Source organism: Mesoplodon densirostris, chromosome 18, assembly GCF_025265405.1.
Source record: "Mesoplodon densirostris isolate mMesDen1 chromosome 18, mMesDen1 primary haplotype, whole genome shotgun sequence".
In the NCBI taxonomy this organism is placed as follows: Eukaryota; Metazoa; Chordata; class Mammalia; order Artiodactyla; family Ziphiidae; genus Mesoplodon; species Mesoplodon densirostris.
This window is the reverse complement of record NC_082678.1, coordinates 57165787-57185038: the sequence shown is the minus strand read 5'-3', so window position 1 is coordinate 57185038 and position 19252 is coordinate 57165787. Positions and strand designations below refer to the sequence as shown.

The 19252-nt window shown below is 55.9% G+C and overlaps 2 protein-coding genes across 5 annotated transcripts; both read left to right on the top strand.

Annotated features, from left to right (window-relative positions):
* Window positions 1–482: 482 nt before the first annotated feature.
* Window positions 483–8957, top strand: DHRS11 (dehydrogenase/reductase 11). 2 transcript variants are annotated; one of them, XM_060081661.1, is made up of 7 exons: window positions 483–719; window positions 3357–3566; window positions 6439–6533; window positions 7169–7298; window positions 7935–8027; window positions 8226–8291; window positions 8416–8957. In XM_060081661.1, the coding sequence occupies exons 1-7, from the start codon at window positions 588–590 to the stop codon at window positions 8455–8457; spliced, it is 768 nt and encodes a 255-aa protein (XP_059937644.1). In that variant the 5' UTR covers window positions 483–587; the 3' UTR covers window positions 8458–8957. The 2 variants fall into 2 exon arrangements, with proteins under 2 accessions (XP_059937644.1, XP_059937643.1); XM_060081660.1 differs by lacking the exons at window positions 8226–8291; window positions 8416–8957 and having other exon boundaries at window positions 507–719; window positions 7881–8170.
* A 934-nt stretch (window positions 8958–9891) lies between these two features.
* Window positions 9892–14056, top strand: MRM1 (mitochondrial rRNA methyltransferase 1). 3 transcript variants are annotated; one of them, XM_060082534.1, is made up of 6 exons: window positions 10131–10344; window positions 10458–10666; window positions 10868–10961; window positions 12786–12918; window positions 13021–13140; window positions 13345–14056. In XM_060082534.1, exons 1-6 carry the CDS (start codon window positions 10225–10227, stop codon window positions 13488–13490), a joined length of 822 nt encoding a protein of 273 aa, XP_059938517.1. In that variant the 5' UTR covers window positions 10131–10224; the 3' UTR covers window positions 13491–14056. The 3 variants fall into 3 exon arrangements, 2 of the variants coding, with proteins under 2 accessions (XP_059938516.1, XP_059938517.1); XR_009530440.1 differs by having other exon boundaries at window positions 9892–10666; window positions 12786–12922; window positions 13345–13428; XM_060082533.1 differs by having other exon boundaries at window positions 9892–10666.
* The last annotated feature ends 5196 nt before the right edge of the window (window positions 14057–19252 follow it).

Here is a 19252-nt window from a genome sequence, read left to right as displayed (position 1 = left end):
CCCTTTATGAGCTGAATCCTTCCCATCAGCCACCGGCTGGTTTAGGAAGGCGTTGGAGTCACCTTAAGTGCCCTTAATTTCTCTTCCTGGCCTTAGGGGTCAGGAACAGGGAAGGCAGACCGAGCAGGAAGCAGGAGTACGTGCGTTCTCGGGCCTGGTGCAAGCCCCCGCCAAACTTCGTTTTCCTCCCCGGAGGGTAGGAGCTCACCAGGAAAGCAGGACCGCGAACTCCCTCCGGCCCTGTCCCACGAGGAGCCGTTTCCTCCTGGCGCAGACTGGGCGGGGCCGGAGGGGGCGGGGCCGTGCCCTCGCTGCAGGCGCAGGGGGCGGGGTGGCCAGGCCGCTGTTGGTTCTCCGGTGGGATGTGGCCATTTGCGGAGCAGCGGAGGGTGGAGCCGGGGGCGGAGGCAGGCCAGAGTGGAGGCAGGTCCAGGCGCAGCTCTGACTGGCGCTGGTCGGCGGCGGTTGCCGCGGTGGTGACAAGAGAGGGGCCGGGCCCCTACGACCCGGGGCGGAGCTCTGCGATCCAAGTGCTGGTCTCCCCAAGCGAGGTGGGCGGGCGGCTCGGGACCCTGGCCAGGGCCGGCATGGAGCGGTGGCGTGACCGGCTGGCACTGGTGACGGGAGCTTCGGGGGGCGTCGGCGCGGCCGTGGCCCGAGCCCTGGTCCAGCAGGGACTGAAGGTGGTGGGTTGTGCCCGCACCGTGGGCAACATCGAGGTAATGCCCTGCTGGGGAACGGGTCGCTCTGGGTGACGTCGTTTCTGCCGGGCTAGGGTCCAGGTGGGGGATGGGGAGTGGTCGGAGCCAAGCTGTCACGCTGCCCTCACTTGCCCGCCACCCCAGGGTCACTTGCAGCAGGCTCAGGGGCAAGAGAAACGGATGCCTAGGTGGAGGGGAGGCTGCTTTTGGACCCCTCAGGGCAGGACTCCACCTTCGCTTTTCAAAGTCCAGTCTTTTAAGGACCCTTTTCTCCTGACGGCCTCTACCCCAGTATACCAACGCTCTGACTCACTGGCATCTTTCTCCTTCTCCCCGACCTGCATGCCCGGGTTGGCTGAGGAAGGGAGAAGCCAGAGATCAGGGGCTAAGCCAGGGAGGAGGAAAGAAAGTTTCCTGCCTCAGTGGCTAAGCTGGCTACTGGATTGCTTCCTCTGGTCCCCAGACCTAGCCCACAAAGCCAAGCAGTGAGGTTTTGATCATGATCATTTTCACCCAGGACTGCGAATGGGGTTGGGGTGGGAGTGGAACTTTTCTGACGAGGCTCAGCTCCATCTTCCCCCGAAATGTGAGGGTTAGCTCCTACCGATGGACGTAAGGGACGAATGGGATATATAGGTAGACGTTTCTTCAATCTCACTGTCCCAGGTGGGACTGACTAGGTGAAATAGGGCATTGAACATGTGAGCCCTGGGGGACAAAGCATTTTGGAACTGAACCTCCTGGTTTTTCTCTTAACGTGGGTTGGGAGCCCCAAGAGTTGTGAGCAGGGAGGAAGAATACAAGAAATTTCCGTCATAGGATCACTTTGGATTTGCCCCTGGCAAGACCCCTCTCAGGGGTTGGGCTAGTGCTTAGCTTTATCTCCACTCTTGCTCAAAGTCCCTGGGCTGGGAGAGGGTGAGGAGGCCTTGGGTGGGGGCACAGCGGGAAGGTGTACCGGAAGGAGGACGGTGTCCCCCCCCCCGCCCCCGCGCCCTGCCGCTGACCAAAGGTGCACTTTATAGCCTCCTAGATAGTCCCAAGGTCACCTGGCTATACTGTTGCCCCACTCTCCCCCTCCCTTTCTCCTATCCTGAGGCGCTCAGGGCCCAGCCTGCACTTTGGAGCCTAGAGGATCAGACCAGGGATTAGACCACTTGATTCCCTAATTCTAAAGCCACTCTTGCCTTCTCTTCCTACCACCTCCCGACCCCAAACCAGCCAGGAAAGGGGTCCCTGAGCCCAAAGGAGATCCCAAGGCTGGTCACGAGGGTCGATGAGGACAGGTAGGGCACAGAAGGCGGTGACAGGGAGCCCCTCCATTCTGGCTTTGCTGCAGGGCTTTGAGTCTGGAGGAGGAAGGGAGAATTTGCATGCCAGGGGAGGGGAGAATTCCAGGCTTCTTTGTCCACAGTCTACTTTTATGGATTGGTTGATTCACTCATTCATCGATACAAAAACAAAATTTGAGTTCTGGCCTCCTACAACGAGAAGCCCTATTTCCTGAGGTGGTCGTGAGTAGGTGAAAGGGGACTTCTGGGTCCCTGAGGACTGTACCTCTTAAACTCTTGGAAAGTTAAAGCAGAAAAGAATTTCCTAGGTCACCTGACCCGGCCCTTTACTCTCCACTTGGTCTGGGGGAAGGAAGGTGTTCCCGGGCAGCTGGCCAAGCCGGCCTTCCTCTAGGGCACCCTGCACCCGCCAACCCGATCCCTCCCACACATGTACGTAGTCACCTTCACGAGGCTCAGGTGCCCGGTCGGTCACTGGCCTCCAAGGCCACCACGTAGCTTGTTTTCTCCCTGATTCTGAATGGCAGCTTCCCTCACAGCCATCTCTCAATGGCCCGTCTTTCTCAGATCTTTCTCTCTCAGGGATCCTCAGTGTCTTGAGGACCCTGGCGATGCACAGGGGCACCCAATGTCACCTGCCACCTGGCTTGGCTCACAGTACCCAGAGAAACTTTGGGGTGGAGGGTGGTGCACCGTGGGTCAGAGAGAAAGAATCCGTCCTGACTTTCTGACCCTTTCTATAGGCGGAGTGAGGGGCGACTGGCAGTTGGGCTCAGCTGAAAAGTACGTGTGAGGACCCTGAGCCAACTGGCTGCAGTTTGTGGAGGGAGGGCGATAGTTTAGATATAAGCTCTGCCAGGAGGGACTGGATGCAGTGATGGGAGAGAAGAGAATCGAGGCCCTGGTGTAACCAGCTCAGTGACTCGTGGCACCGGCAGAAGCAGCAGGGGGGTGGGGGAGGCTTGCATCTCCCCTACGAGCGGAGGTGTGTTCCTTTGGGGAGAGAGTCAGAAAAGAGATATCACTCCATTCCCAGGGTCCCTGGGCCCCTTCTCTGACACGCTCACGGCCCCAGCCCTTCTCCCCTCTTAGACCTGAAGACTCGAGTTTATCCCTCAGGTTCCTCCATGGATGATCTCAGCCTCCCCCTCCCTCCCGGCTCTCACCACCCACCCCCCAACCCCGGGACTTCGACCAAAGAGGACACGCTTTGGGGATAGGCAGTCCCAACATCTCTGTGGCTGCAAGGTGGCTGCCAAAGGCGAGGGTTCTGTGAGCCGTGCCACCGGTGGGAGGTTATCTCTGGGTGGGGAGGCGTGGAGTGAGCGGCTCACCTCAGTTAGACCCCTGTTGGGTTTCATAGGAGCTGGCTGCCGAATGTAAGAGTGCAGGCTACCCCGGGACTTTGATGCCCTACAGATGTGACCTGTCAAATGAGGAGGACATCCTCTCCATGTTCTCGGCGGTCCGCTCTCAGCACAGCGGTGTGGACATCTGTATCAACAACGCCGGCTTGGCCCGGCCTGACACCCTGCTCTCAGGCAGCACCAGCGGTTGGAAGGACATGTTCAATGTAAGGGCTGCAGGCCTGTGGCTGGGGGTGACAGGGATGGGGGAGAGGCTGGGAGAAGAGCGGAGAGCCAGGAGCCAGGGTGCTGCTGGGGATAGACATCTACTGAGAGGGGCCTTCAGTTTCCTCCCTGGGGCACTTTCCCCTGCTTCTCCTCCCCGGAAGGAGAGAGTGGATGAATGGCCATATCTTTTTCATTCTTCTTTCCTTTGAGCCCCTGGGGGCAGTTCTTCAAGTCTAGGCTGATTTCCTTCTATTGGAAGAGATATGGATAGGAGAGAGAACGGCTGTCTGAACAGTCCCCAAGTGTCAGCACTGTGCTGAGTGCTTGGGACCATGGTCTTACGGGAAGAACCGAGAGACAGGAGATAAAGATGATCAGCCCCGCCAGTAACTATGTGGCTTCAGGCAGGTAGTTACGCTGTCTGAGCTTCAGTCTTGTCACATTTAATTGGGGTGAAACACACCTAGACCATCCATATCTGGGGTCACAAACTCCACTGTCCCCTTGGGATGAAACACACCTAGACCATCCATATCTGGGGTCACAAACTCCACTGTCCCCTGGGGCTGGGTAGGTACGTAAAGGAGGGAGGCGGGTCATATGGGAAATACATGGATGTCTGGGGGTGGCTGCGCTAAAGTCTGAGCAGTGCGGGCAGATCCTATGACCTCTCTGAGAGCAAGAGAGGACCTAGATTTTCATGTGGAACCTCACCCCTCCCATTCACCAAAACCTCAGCTCCAGGAGGGCAAGGAGTTTTGTCTGTTTTACTCTCTGTCATAACCTCAGCCTGCAAACACTCCACAGATACTTTTTGAATATATGAAACCTTCCAATACATATTGGAAGTGAATTTTAAAATGTTTCAAAACCATGTGTGGACCAAACACAGCCTTCAGGACATGGGTTTTCAACTTCTAGACTGTATTGTGAGGCAATATTGGGGTATGAAAATATTCTGAGAAGTTGAAAGCATTGTGTAAATGGGATGCTTCTTTCCCCTCACAATCCTTTTCACATGTGCTCACAATAGATTTAGCGCCTAACAGGTGCCGGGGCCCAGAAATAATGCAATGAAGCTTGAAACAATAAACGGGAAATGAAGCACTGCCTTTGCCCTCAGAGAGCCTTCTGGGAGATCCGGGTTGTGGTCGTCACCTGCAGTAAGGGAGTCTTTAAACCTGGGCCTCAGCTTACCCATCTGTAAATTGAGGCACATATATTAAATCCCTAAGACCCCTTTCAGCTTGAACACTATATAATTCTCTTAGGATCGTCTTATGAGGCATCTCCCAATAGAACCACATCATTAGACACACAGGGAACCCCTGGCCCCTATACCTAGGAGAATCCACTCCCCTGGCCCAAGGGGATCTGTTTCTCTTACTCCATCCATCCGTCCTCAGGAGCTCAGTTCTCTGCCTCAGAAACCCACATTGTTAAGAGGACCAGAAGCAGGGCTGGAAACCTCTTATGTCCTGCCGTGAATGCTGGGGCAGGTTTACACCGAGAGTTATTTGTCCTGATGCCTGGCTCTGACACCTGATAAAGAGAAACATCTAATCTCCTGGCTGGTCTCCTCTCTTCCCCAGAGGAGAGAGCGAAGACCTGCTGAAAGCTTTATCGCTGCTTGTCCTCGTGGGTGAGGCTAAAGGGGTGGGGCTGGGCAGGAGCTTTAGAGCAGCGACACTTCTTCAGGCCTCTGTTCCAGGAAGGGCGGGGATCTGGGGTCACCTCTGCCAGAGGAGCAGGAGTGGGAGGGGGCCAAGGAAGGCAGGAAGCCCCCATGCCCTTGGGACGTCCCTTGCCATCCTGTGACAAGTTAACCCACCCTCTGAAGAGTCTCTGCCTAGTCTTACAGATGGAAGAGAGGTTAAAGGAAGGCGCAGGATGAAGGAGGATCAGGCCTCCTGTCCACTGTAGTCTCAAGGGAGGGACAGGAAAGGCACAGAGAGCAGTGGGTAAGGTGGGGAGAGGCTAAGATCTGTCCTGAGGAGAGATTTTTTTTTTTTTTTTTTTTTTTTTTTTTTTTGCGTTACGCGGGCCTCTCACTGTTGTGGCCTCTCCCGTTGCGGAGCACAGGCTCCGGACGCGCAGGCTCAGCGACCATGGCTCACGGGCCCAGCCGCTCCGCGGCATGTGGGATCTTCCCAGACCGGGGCACGAACCCGTGTCCCCTGCATCAGCAGGCGGACTCTGAACCACTGCGCCACCAGGGAAGCCCCTGAGGAGAGATTTTTTTTTTTTTTTTTTTTTTTTTGCTGTACGCGGGCCTCTCACTGCTGTGGCCTCTCCCGTTGCGGAGCACAGGCTCCGGACACACAGGCTCCGCGGCCATGGCTCGCGGGCCCAGCCGCTCCGCGGCATGTGGGATCCTCCGGGATCGGGGCACGAACCCGTGTCCCCTGCATCGGCAGGCGGACTCTCAACCACTGCGCCACCAGGGAAGCCCGAGAGATTTTTAAAGTCTTTTTTGGAAGGATTTTAGGCTGTTTAGGAGAGAGGCGAGCCAGTGACTCTGTCCCAGAGAAGAGTAGGGCATTTGGAGAAGAAAGGAGATGATTCCCTAAGGTAGAGGTCCTGCTGTTTGCACAGGAGACGGCCAAGACAGGGAGGGTTCCTGGGTTGTGGGTGCGTTTGGGGGGCATCGTCCAGGGAGAGGTGCTTCCTCTGCTGTCAGCTGGGGCAGGAGGCTTGAGGGGGAGGAACCTAAAGCCAGCTGACCTGTCCCCTTCATGGGTCTCTGGTAGGATCTGGACTCTGTTTTGGATGCCACCCGCCCCCCCACCCCACCCCAGGGTGCTCTGTGGCTCCATCACCTGCTCAGATGGGCCCAAGCTGGAGACACCCCACTGCCCCTCTGGCCTGCAGGTGAACGTGCTGGCCCTCAGCATCTGCACACGGGAGGCCTACCAGTCCGTGAGGGAGCGGAAGGTGGATGACGGGCACATCATTAACATCAACAGGTGAGGCCGGTGGCCGAGGGCCGGAGTTCAGATCACCACGCGCCCTCCCAGCTGGGTGATCGGCTGCGGCTCATTTGACCTCTTTGGACCTCAGTTTCCTGGGTGGTAAAACAGGGATTTAACACCCAGTTAATACCCAAATGGCACGACTGTGGTGAGGGGAAGAATAGTATGTGTCAAATGCCAGCCCCTAGTTGGCTGAAAGGGGTAGCTCAGCCCCGTTGCAGCTGAAGCCTGGGGGCTCTCCTGGCACTGAGGTTCTCCATTCCTCAGGCCGCAGCATGAACCTCACCTCGTGGCACAAAGACTGCACAGTCTCTGTCACTGGGGAGACCCCGGAGACGTGGCCTCTGTGCCACAGATCTCCCAATAGAGCCACATCAGCGAACACACAGATGAAATCGAGAGTTTTGACAACCTGCGTGGACTGGAGAGTGAATGCTGGGGTCGGCGTAGGGGGTACTCCTAGGAAGAGTGGGGCTCACAGGAGCTGCTTGAATTACAGAAGCTGGGCCAGTGGCCGTGACGATGGCCTCTGGAGGTCCCGTTTAGAAGGCGTCCAGGGGGTGGGGTTGGCTGGTACAGCAGGGGGCACTGCTTCACTCTCTCCTTTCCCCTTCCCTCCCTCCACCCAGCATGTCTGGCCACCAAGTGCCATCCCAGTCTGTGGCCCATTTCTACAGTGCTACCAAGTACGCCGTCACTGCGCTGACAGAGGGGCTGAGGCAAGAGCTTCGGGAGGCCCAGACCCACATCCGAGCCACAGTGAGGGGTGGCCTGGCCCTGGTGGGGGTTGGGAGGCACAGGCCCGCTCACCCCACACACTCGCGGCCCGGGGGCCCATGTCCTGGCTGTGCTGCTTAGAGCTCCCGAGTCTGTACTGGGCCCACATCTACTGGGCTCTGCTGCTACTTGCATGGCCCTGCTCAGTACCTGAGTTCCCGCATTTCTCGGACTTTGAGGTGGGAGGCGGGTGACCTGAAGGGAACGTGGTGGGGTGAGACTGAGGGAAAGCAAGGGATTGTGGGAAACCACGGCTGGAAAGTGGGACTCTGGGCTCTTCCCTTGAAGGCTGTATGACCTTGGGTGACTCGCTCAACCTCTCCAAGCCTCAGTCTTCTCATCTGTAAAATGGAGATAATAATACCTCTCAGGTTATGAGGTTTTAAGGGACACCACTTTGTAAAACTGACTGGCTTATAGTACTGGCTCTGTAGCTGGCAGCAATCATTCTGATAATCCCCAATGGCAGCTTTGGAGGGAGGAGGTGGCTGCTGGATATCGGGCAGCCATCACTGTGAAGCTGGGGCCCTTTGGCTTCCATCCTTTCTCTGCAACCTCCCCAAGGCCTGGCCTCTGACTGGGGCTCAGCTCCTGAGCAGGCTGTCTCTGTTGGCCCAGTGCATCTCTCCAGGAGTGGTGGAGACACAATTCGCCTTCAAACTCCATGACAAGGACCCTGAGAAGGCAGCTGCCACCTATGAACACATGGAGGTGGGGCCCAGTGAAGCCATTCACTTCCTAAATGAAGGCAGAGGGAACCCTGGCCTTTAGACCTCGCCCTTCTAGCCAGCCTGTCGCCCCTCCTGCAGGGTGGTGGTGGGAATGGGGGTGCTGGAGAGGACCTCAGTGGTGGGAGGGGACGTGGGTCCATCCTGCCCTCATCTCGCCCCTTCCCCCTGGTGCTCTCAGTGTCTGAAACCTGAGGATGTGGCCAAGGCTGTCATCTATGTCCTCAGCACCCCGCCACACGTCCAGGTGAGTCTGGCCTTGGATGTCCATCCCCTGGAGGAGCCCAACCGTCCCCAGAGGAGAAGAGCAGGGAGGCTTTAAGGGGGTGGGGAGAGTATCCTGGCTGCCTCAAGCCTTGTGCCTTCCGCAGATCGGAGACATCCAGATGAGGCCCACGGAGCAGGTGACCTAGTTTCCTGTGGGGAGCTCCTCCTTCCCTCCCTGCCCCTCAAGGCTTGGCACCTGCCTCTGGATTTAGGGTGTTGATTTCTGGACCCTTGGATTCCACTTCCTTTCCCCACCCCAAGCAGGGGCTAGAAAACTTGTTTGAGGTTTCATATAATCTTGTCCAATTGTTTCCACCGAATTTGAAAAATGGGCAGGGGAGAGGAGGTGGTGTCCCTGATTGTTTTCCCTGCTGATTCATTCTTGGTCTCCGTCTTGGGCTCCTTGGCCTTTGTTTGCTGTCCTTGGTCTCTTCCCTTGGACCTGGGAAAAGGGCTGTGGCCAAAAGTGGGGCTTTCCCCTATCTTCTTGCACCCCACCCCCGTCCCTTCAGGATGGGCGGCAGAGGAAAGCCCTCACCTTCCATCTGAATGGCTTTCGGGGCTCTGGGCTTCCTCCTTTCCCTGCATCCCACCCCCACCCCATCTATTCCCCGTCCCAGTTCTCCAGCCCCACTGTGGCTTCTCAGCCCCCGGAGGGGTCCTCACTCCACTCTCTGGCAGCAGAGTACCAGGGCCTGCCTCCCATGTGGGTTTCACTGTGATCATTAAAAAAGAAAAACTGCGACAACCTACCTTGGCTTCAGAAGTGTCTTTCAGGTCTTCCCCCTTCCTGTGATCAGGAATGGTTGTGTCTCGGAGTTTCTTCCAGGAGAGTGGGAAGGTGGGTGGATTGGGGGCATCGCTCCTGGAGTGTGGATTACCTTTGGGCTGGGTCTTGAAAATGGGTAGGAGTTTGCCTGCCAGAAAAGAAGACAACAGGGCTTGCAAGGCGGGGAGGCCCGGAAGAGCACGCAGTATTGTGGGAACAGCACAGAACTTAGTGCAGGAGTGAGGTGGGGCTGAAAAGGTAGCTCCTTGCCTGGATCCCCCGGGGGTCTGAGTGCTGAGCAAGGAGTCTGGCCATTACCTGTGGGCCAAGGGCATCGGTTGGTTTGTCAGCAGGTGCAGGTCAGGCACAGAGCTGTCACTTAGAGAATCAGCGCCATGGCACAGGAAGTGATTGGTGGGGTCCTGCTGACTGGTGCCGATGGTCTGACAGGCAATGGAGGTGTAGAGTAGGGGCTGGATGTAGGAGAATCTTCTGAGGAAAGTCACCAGCGCCTGGTGGAGGACGGGATGTGGGGAGGGAGTCACCACGACTAACCAGGTTGAATAGGGAAGCCAACACATCCCCTTAAAGTGTCCTTTGCTGGTACTAGGGTGAATGAGGTCCTCCAGCCTCCTGGGACCTTGAAGGGTGCAGAACGCAGCCCACGGTAGGGTCAGCTCAGCGGCGAGCACCCCTCGGGCCAGTGACTGGGCGGTGGAGGTCGTCGCTCAGCCGGCCCTGCAGGGGGCGCTGTGGGCATGCGCCGTGCGGCTCCAGGCCGGGGGCGGGGCCGTCCGAACGCGGAAGCGGAGTGGTTTACGTGGGGGCCAGGAGGGGCCTGTCTAGGTTCCGCGGCCGGGTTCTGGCCAGCACCCTACTGGGAATGCTGGCCTTTCCTGTATCTGAGTGGGTGGGCCGGGAGCAGCCTTCGGGTCCCCTTCACCCGCTTTCGGGGCCTGGGAGCGGGCCCCGGCGGGGTTGACCACTCCTGAGGACGCAGCTGGGGCATCGACCATGGCACTGCTCTCCGCCGTCGGGGGCGCGACCTGGCATTGCTGCGGTCGCCTCCTCACGCGTCCTATCTCCCAAGCGGCGGGGCGTGGGGAGCGGCCCGGCGGGGAGGAGCTAAGCCGCCTGCTCCTGGATGACCTGGCGCCGACTCCGCGGCCGGCCGGGGGGCTGGAGGTTCTATTTGGCCTGTCCCCGTGTCTCCTGGCTCTGCGGGCCGCTCGCCGCCGCGTGGCCCGGCTCCTGCTCCAGGCCGGTAGGTCCAGGCTGCAGGGGGAGCGGGCCGAGCTGCTGCGCGCGGCTGAGGCGCGGGACATCCCTGTTCTGCGGCCCAGACGGCGGAAGCTGGACGTCCTGTGCCGCTACCAGGTCCACCAGGGCGTCTGCATGGAAGTGAGCCCGCTGCGGCCCCGGCCCTGGGCTGAGGCCGGGGAGGCCGGGGAGGCTCGGCCAGGAGACGACCCCCAGCAGCTGTGGCTCGTCCTCGAGGGGCTACAGGATCCCCGGAATCTTGGGGCCGTGCTGCGCTCCGCTCACTTTCTCGGAGTGGATAAAGTCATCACCAGCCGGAGAAACAGGCATGGCCTCCCCTTATTCCCCGTGTGCCCCAATTTGGAGGCGCAGCCGAGTTCCTAAGCACCTTGACCCTTGGGTGGTCCTTCAGCCAGGCCTCCCCAATGCCAAAATTCTCACCCCTAACTCTTGGGGGCTGGCGGGAGGGCACGGCACCGGGCTTGAGATTACCCAGCCTCATACGGTGGCATGGGGAAACCTTTCAGCTGCCCGCTCAGTCCTGTAGTCAGCAAGGCCAGCGCCGGGGCTATGGAGGTGATGGACGTGTTCTCCACTGATGACCTGGCCGGTTTTTTACAGGTAATGGCGCGGAGAAGGAGGGGGGGCGGGGTGTCAGTAAAGGAGAAGAAATGAGCCAAGTTAAGTCTCTCCAAGGGCCCCCAGCTAGCAGCTGATGGACGAAAGGGAGAGAAGGGGGCGTGTTGGTATCGCTTCCTACATCCTTCTAAATCCCTTTAGGAAGAGAAGGATCCGGAGTTTTAAAAACCACACATGGTGGGACTTCCCTGGCAGTTCAGTGGTTAAGACTCCGCGCTTCAAATTCAGGGGGCGCGGGTTCCATCCGCGGTCGGGGACTAAGATCCCACATGCCCCGCGGCGCGGCCAAAAAAAAGGAAAACACACACGCACGGAGCAGAATCTGATGTTAGGGACTTCTACCGCACTCCCTTCCGAGGCGTACATCTTTGCTCCTCCTGCGGGTTTACGCAGTGCCTCACTGCCCAGTAAGCAGGTATTCAGTAAATGCTCAGCTGTGAGGAACAGGTGGCTCCTGGTTCCTCCACGAGGGGCGCGGCTTGAAAGGCAACCTGAACAGGGACTAGTCCATGCCTTTCCCCTCGTCCCTCCCACAAGCGAAGAAACAAAGCAAGAAAAGAAACCCTCAAAACCACCACCACCGCCAAAAAAACCACTTCGATATCTAAGAAGAAAGGGGCAAACCTAAGTATTAATAAAACCCCTCTCCTGGTCCGTACACATTTTTCTTCAGCTGTGCTTCCCTTGCTGGACACAAGGGGGCAGTACTGCCCTGTATTTAGCAGCTTCCCTGACCATCCTCTCCCAGGGCTCCCAAGTCACAGTCCTTGGATCTCTTTCCTGTATATATTCATTTCTTGTTGTCGCATCCAATCTGATGGCTTTAAATGCCATCTATATTCGAATGCCTCCCAAACTTGTATCCCTCCTGGATCTTGCTCCTGAACCTCAGATTTACATATGTAGTTGCCTGCTCAACAGCTCTTTTTTTCTGTCTTATGGTCATTTCAAACAAGATTTCCAAATGTTGTTCCTGTTCCTTTTGCAGACGTGCCCAGCTTAATTGATGGCAACTCCTCCATGCCTTCAGTTGTTTAGGCCCCAAAACCTTGGCACCCTCCTTGATTCTTGCTACTCTCACTCACCATGTCCCACCTGTTGGCATATCCTTTTGTTTTTACCTTGATGTTATTTCCACATTCTCACCATTTCTCACCATCTCCACTGTTACCACTCTGGTCCAAGCCACCATCATCTCTAGCCTGTATCATTGCAGAAACCTAACTGGTCTGCTTGTTTCTGCTAGTGGTTCTCAACACAGGCAGAGTGATTCTGTAGAGACATAAGTCAGACCATGTTACTAGTTCTCTGCTCAAAAACCTTTCAAAGCCTTTGCATCTCTCAGAGTAAAAGCCAAAGGCCTTCCAGTGGCTTTTGAGGTCCTACCTCACGTGGCCCTTTGTTTCCTCTCCTGTCTCAGTGGCTCCCTGTCCACTGGCCACCTTGTTCTGCTCTTCCTCATGCATGCCAGGTAAGCACCCGCCTCTGGGCCTTTGCACTTACTGATCTCTTTCTAGAATATTCCTCCCCCAGATGTCTACATGGTGCTCCCTTACCTCCTTCAGGTCTGCATTCAAATGTCACTTCGGTGAGGCCTTCCCTGACCACCCTTCTACGAGGCTGGGATTTGGGCCTGTTTTGTTCATTGCCTTATGCGAGTGCCTAGAACAGAACCTGCCCATTCTAGGTGCTTAATAACTATTGACTGAATCTGGTGGCTCAACGAGGGAATGAATATATGGGCAAGGCCGGGGCTCTGATGAAGGTTTGGTGAGCTAGAGCATGATTTCTTCTTCCCTGTTTCAGGCCAAAGCCCGGCAGGGCTGGCTCGTGGCTGGCACGGTGGGCTGCCCGGGGCCTGAGATCTCCCTGTCTTCTGAGATCCCCATCACTAATTGCTTGGAGTTCCTCTGGGACCGGCCTACTCTTCTAGTGCTGGGTAGGTAGGTGCCCCTGCTTTTCTGTGCTCAGACATGCATTTTCTGAGCGCCTGTGTGAACAGCTGGGGCCTCCCTAACCCTCTGGCCCCCGTACCCTGCAGGGAACGAGGGCTCTGGTCTGTCCCGGGAGGTGCAGGCCTCCTGCCAGCTTCTGCTTAACATCCGGCCCGGCCGGCAGCTGCCTCCTGGACTCGAATCCTTAAATGTCTCCGTGGCTGCAGGTGAGTCTCCACTCCCCTTACTTCTCTCCCTTTAATCACACATGTACAGCTGGTTCATCCTAAACAAGTTTCTCAGTCTTTGTGTGTCTCTGTTGCTTTATGTGCCAAATGAGGAAAATACCTACATCCTCTTGAGGACGAAGTGAGGGAGTGCCTGGCACATGGTCCCTCCGCTTCTCCATCCTTGTTCTTCTGTCTGTGCAGGAATTCTTCTTCACTCCATTTGCAGCCAGAGGAAGGGTTTCCCGGTGGAAGGGAAGAGAGAGCAACCTCTTCAAGACCCCCAAGATCCCTCGGCCTCGTCTGAAGTGCCCAGAGTGGCTCAGCACCCAGGACTGTCCTCGCGATGAGAAAAGGAGAGGCAAGACGGGGGGCTGACTTGGACCGTCCGAGGTGTGTGTGTGCTGTGGGGGCACACACATCCACACGCTTGAATATGCCGTGGTCTCTTGCCTTCTTGCCTGAGTATGTGCACCCATGTTTATAAACCGCTCTCCCGGGGCTGGGAGCTTTGTGGTGGAGACCAGAGGAAGTTGTTTCCCGTTTTGGCTTTGGACTTGCAATTGGAGATGGCAGCTTGTTAATTTCCAGGCTGTGCTGCGACAGAGGGTCTCTTTCTTTCCAGGCCCTGCCTGGAAGTCAAGGGGAAGTTCAGACATCAGAAGGGAATCAGGCGGCCCAGTCCAGGGGTCCTCTTCCTCTGGGACCAGCGTGAGAATGTCGAGGGAAGCCCGGGGCTCTCTTGTGGGCCAGACAGGTGCTAATCCAGGCTCAAACCCTGCCCTACTGGGGCCTTGCGCACGTGGCTTCATCGTGGCTTCATCTTTTTGTGTCTGGGGGCCCTTGTCTCCACCTCTCTCACAGGGCTGTTGTGAGAATCCAGTAAAACATCACCTGGTATCCAGCAGGCCCTCAACCAGTGAGCCATTATATCTGATTTCTCCATTAGGTGGCAGCCTCGCTCTTTGGTCCATAGTGTTCGGGACGCTTTCACAGCCACCTGGGGAGATTCCTGGCTGTGGCCCTCCCTCCCCACCCAGAGGCAGGGAACGATCAGCAAATACCTCCCACCCTACTGGCCCACCGATAACCCCCATGGGTGAGTCATCAGTCAGTCTGCCTCTGTGGAGGGACCCGCTGAACCAGAGCCTTGGCCTTTGAGTCTGGGAGGTGGTGAGGACCTCACAGCATTGCTGTTTATTGTACAACCCGGACAACTTTGGTACTCCTGCCCCAGGGTCCCACAAGTGGAACAGAGGCCACTAGGATAAGTAACGTAGAGCAGTGTTGGCTGCACATTGGAACCACCTGGCAAGCTTTAAAAAACAAGTGACACTGGGGACCCACCCCTCCCAGCCTGATGTAATTGGTCAGTGTGCAACATGAACATCTGAATTTTTAAAGCTTCCCAGATGGGTTTCATGTGCAGCCCAGACTGGGAACCACTAGTTTTCTCAGCCTCAGCAATACTGACATTCTGGGCTGGGTAACTTGCGAAGGCCTGTCCTGTGCATTGTAGGACGTTTAGCAGCATCTGTGACCTCTGCCCAGAGGCCCGGTTGCTGGTAGCACCCTTCTCCCCCTAGTTGTGACAACCAAAAATGTCTCCAGACACTGCCACGTGTCCCCTGGGGGACGGAATCGCTCCTAGTTGAGAACCAGTGCTCTGGAGCATGGATCTGGAGGACAGCAGCCCTAGGTGTGGATCCCGATGCTGTGTGACCTTGGCCATTTCCTTACCCACCTGCGCCTCAGCCCCCTTCTCAGTCAAAGGGGGATAATCATACCTTCTTCGGTGGCCGGGAGGACATAGAGGGTGATAGGAACTCAGTGCCTTACACATCATAGGTGCTTGGTAAGTAGTACTGCCCTTTTCTCTGTGGAATGGATTTATCTTGGAATTCTAATGGTGATGCCAGTTTAGAAAGACATTTGAATTTGTTTTAAAAATGCCTAAGATGGCTTTAAATTCAAAGTTACTCCTCTCAAGAAGGAGGAAGAAATCCCTTCATAAATGCCATAGATCTCCATTGCCCGGGTACCCCCTTGAGCTCTGTCCCTGACTGCCACACAGGCTCTGACCTCTGCTGGCATGTGTCCATCTTGGGGGTACTGCACCACCTCCCATATCCCTGCTGCACTCTTGACCAAGAGCCTGGTGTGGTTTTTAACTGTGGCTGTGCCTTAGTGTCCTGGGATCAGGGAGTGGGTGGGTGGGGGCATCACTTTAATAGCCCAGGTGCCCAGAGGCACCAGGCTGATTGGATCGGCATCTCTGGGGAAGGTGCCAGGCACCAGCATTTCTTAAGAGTTCCCCAGCTGATGCCAGCGTGCAACCAGTTGGAGAATCACTGGCTCTCAAACCACCCGCAGGTGTCCAGCTGCTTCCAAATCATTCACACCTATGCTTTTGAGTGCATGCCTGAAAGTTTGGGCCAAGCAACCTTTCACCTGTCCCCAAGGTTCTTCAGAAGATGCCGGATCCAGCCCTGACTCTGTGGCTTCCTATCTGGATGGTGTCTTGGTCTCCTCATCTGTAAAATGGGGATAGTGCCATCACTATCTGCTTCAGCTACCCCGTCCCCAACAGGGAGGTTGTAAAAATGAAAAGTATTCTGTAAACTACAGGGCTGTGTGCCCCAGGACTGGCACATGATAATACAAACCTGGATGTGAGGGTTCAGTTTATGTGTCAACCTGACTGGGCCATGGGGTGACTGGATATTTGGTCAAACACTGTTCTTGGTGGTTCTGTGATGGTGTGTTTGGATGAGATTAGCATTTAAATTGGTAGACTGAGTAGAGCAGATTGCCCTCCCCAGTGTGATGGGCCTTATCCAATCAGTTGAAGACCCGAATAGAACAAAAAGACTGACCCTTCTGCAAGTAAGAGAATTCTCCCTGCTTTTTGGAACTGAAACATGGCCTCTTCCTGGGCCTTGAGCTGGCTGGCCTTCAGATGGGGACTACATCATCAGCTCTCCTGGGTGTCTAGCCCCACCCTGCAGAACCTGGGGCTTGTCAGCCTCTATAATCACATGACCCAATTCCTTATAACATACGTAGTGTGTATCTGTACGTGGATGTGTATATATATATATATATATATATATATATATATATCCTATTGGTTCTGTTTCTCTGGAGAACCCAGACTAATAGACCTGATGAAAACAAACTGAGGTGTCCTGGTGCTCCCCTGCATGTGCGGGTACAGAATTTAGTTCTGCTCTCTAGAACTAAACCCAGCATGGAACCTAGAAGTTGGAGTTTGGTGTCCGTGGGGTCCAGAGCTCCCTCCTTCCCACGGACTCCTCCGTGGTGTCTGGAACCCTATCTAACCTGCCTTGGGCCTGCTATTCATCAGCTTTCTGATTCCCAGTGGTCTGGGCCACCTAGAGGGCCACTCCCCTGGGCAGACAGCCAGGCCCAGGCGGCTCCTCCCTGCTTCACCCTCTGGGCAGCAGGCTGGCTGTCCTCTGGGAAGACAGGTTCACTTGGACGAAAGGGAACTGAGGCCATAATTACCTGCCAGGTACACACAGGTGTGTAGTTATGTCATGCAAACCAGGCACTCCCAAGACGAAGAAAATGCACCTGAGGCCCTAAGGCCAAGGATGAGGCCTGATTCTCTTTGCACGTGGCCTCAGGTGCTGGCTTCATAGAGGCTGCTCAGCTCAGCAAGCACGGTTAAAAGCCCAGGAGCTGGGGTGGCTGTGGCCGTGGGTATGAAGGGTGGCAAGGTCGGGATGCAGCCAGAGGAGAGCACAGTGGTGGCTGAGAACATGACCTTGGCTGTTCAGCAGTGTTTGCTTTGAGTTCCAAGCCTGACACTTGCTAGTGGTGTAAATGTGGACATGTCCTTTAACTTTTCCAAGCCTTGGTTTTCCTCATCTGTAAATGGGGACAGTAGTGTCCACCTTGGAGGATTGTGGTATGGATCATTATGAGATTGTGCACGTAAAGCCCTCATCCCCATGCCCCCAGACTTCAGGGTGTTCTCACAGCACCTGGGGGCCAACCTAGAGGTCAGGGCACTGGGCTCTGCCCTCCTACCAACCTGGCCTCAGTTTCTCCATAGGCTCTAGGGCCCCTTTCAGCTGCAATACACAATGGTTTACCGCCAAGAACAGAGGGAGTTGGGGGAGGGGCGGGGGTTGAAATGACATTTGCAGGGCCCTCCTTTGTCAGGGTCCCCCAGCCAAGAGGGGACAGGTCTCAGAAGGTTGGTGCTCCCAGAGCAGCTCAATTGTGGCCAGCACCCCTGCCCTCTCCAGGGCTGGCATCTTTTTCTTCTTTTGGCAGGAGGTTAAATTGCCAGTACCCTCCCCCAGGCTGGGGTCCTAAACTCGACCCCCCTCCCCACTCCTGCAGGGCCAGGCGCCAGGGAGCCCCACAGTTTGTAAATGTAATCAACCTTGAGGTCTCTGGCTTCCACAGGTGCAGTTAGCATGGCCATCTGCTAATCCCTGATTAATGATGTTTACAAACATGGGACTCCACTCTCAGAGCTGCTCAGCCCCTCCCTCCTGCGCCGGGAGGCAGGGGTCTTCCTAGCACCCCCAGTCCACTACTTCAGGCCTCCCCAGCCAATACTCCTCTCCATCCCCTTCCCCAGGCAGTGAGCAGAGATGGAGGTCCTTCCTCAGAGCCCCCTGGCCCAACTCTTACTGCACACAGTTGGAAAGGAGACCCAGCGAGAGCACCCAGGGAGACCGGAGGCTGGGAGGCCTGGGATCCTGCTCTTCATTCTTCCCAGCTCTGGAACTTCCAGGACACACGGTGTTGCCTTTACTCACCAGGCCGGCTCTAGCCCCGGGGCCACACACACATACCTCCCTTCGTGGAGGTGTGGGCCCGTCCCCAGTGCCCCAAGGTTTGGGATCCCCAGCCTCTCCCCAGACACCCCTCCCACCTTCCTGCTGAGGACTGTGTGGGTCTAGTCAGAGGCCCAGTGGCGAAAGCATTAGGAACACACTTCTCAGGGACCTATATTCAGTGTCCTGGGATAATCCATAATGGAAAAGAATATGGGAAAGAATTTGCTGTACAGCTGAAATTAACACAACATCGTAAATCAACTCTACATCAATTTAAAAAAAGAAAAACACACACACACTTCTGAATCAGACAGTCCTGGGTCCAAATATTGGGTCTGCCTCAGGCCAATCACTTAACCTGATTGAACCGCAGTTTCTTCATCTGTGAAATGGAGATAGGAACAGTACCTATCATAGAGGTCGTTGTGAGCATTAACGATCGGATGTATAAAAAGGACTTAGCACCGTGTCGGCGACACAGTAGGTGCTCAATAAATGTGAGCTTTTTTATGTCAGAGAAAGTAATGACAATGATAAGAATAATGATGATGATGATCAAAGGAGGCATCAGAAGCTACAGAGATGCCCAAAGAGTCCCCCTCTCTGGGGAGAAGGGCAGGTCCCAGCTCATTACTGGTGGGGGCTGGGTGGAGGTGTCAGATTGGAATCACTCCTGGGTCTATTCGCAGCTTCTCTGTTTCATTAACACCTCCCTGGTGGTCTTCAGCTCATCCTGCTTGGGGAGGTGCCTCCTAGAGCTCCCTGCTCCCCACTGCTGGGTCTGTGTTCAGACCCACATACAGAGAGTTTTATGTGGGAGAGAGGGGTCCACTGGCTGGGAGGCTGCCCTTCCTCTCCCCTCCCCCATCAACCTCCCATCCCCACTGCATCCCAGCCTGGCCGCTTCTTCCTTCCTTTCGAATCTCGAATCTCCCGTGACTCGGTGTGAACACAGCTTGATCTTGGGTTCTCACCCTGACCCACCTCTTCCTAGCTGGATGACCTAAGGCAAGTTGCCGTCCTCTAGGACATTTATTCAGTTCTGTAAAATGGGGACACGATACTCACAGCCTGGTAAATTGCTAAACTCTCTACCGCCGTTGTTGTTATTTTACAGGGAACAACCGCTGCTCTCAGAATTATCGTTTTAAACCGCAGGACTTTCTTTAGCCAACTGGGGTAGGGGAACAGGGCCAGAGCCCTGAGGACCATTAGGGTCAAAGAAGCAGGAAAGGGCGTGAACTTTGCCCCAGTTAATTGCCCCAGTTTCCTGCCCAGACTGGGAAAGGGAG

Excerpts from the sequence above, each read along its gene's own strand:
- DHRS11 (XM_060081660.1), top strand. The coding sequence starts at position 588 with ATGGAGCGGTGGCGTGACCGGCTGGCACTGGTGACGGGAGCTTCGGGG. Across the intron at positions 720-3,356 it reads GCACCGTGGGCAACATCGAG|GAGCTGGCTGCCGAATGTAA; the intron begins GTAATGCCCTGC and ends TGGGTTTCATAG. Across the intron at positions 7,299-7,880 it reads AGACCCACATCCGAGCCACA|GCCTGGCCTCTGACTGGGGC; the intron begins GTGAGGGGTGGC and ends AACCTCCCCAAG.
- MRM1 (XM_060082533.1), top strand. The coding sequence starts at position 10,095 with ATGGCACTGCTCTCCGCCGTCGGGGGCGCGACCTGGCATTGCTGCGGT. Across the intron at positions 10,962-12,785 it reads ACCTGGCCGGTTTTTTACAG|GCCAAAGCCCGGCAGGGCTG; the intron begins GTAATGGCGCGG and ends TCCCTGTTTCAG. Across the intron at positions 12,919-13,020 it reads GCCTACTCTTCTAGTGCTGG|GGAACGAGGGCTCTGGTCTG; the intron begins GTAGGTAGGTGC and ends CGTACCCTGCAG.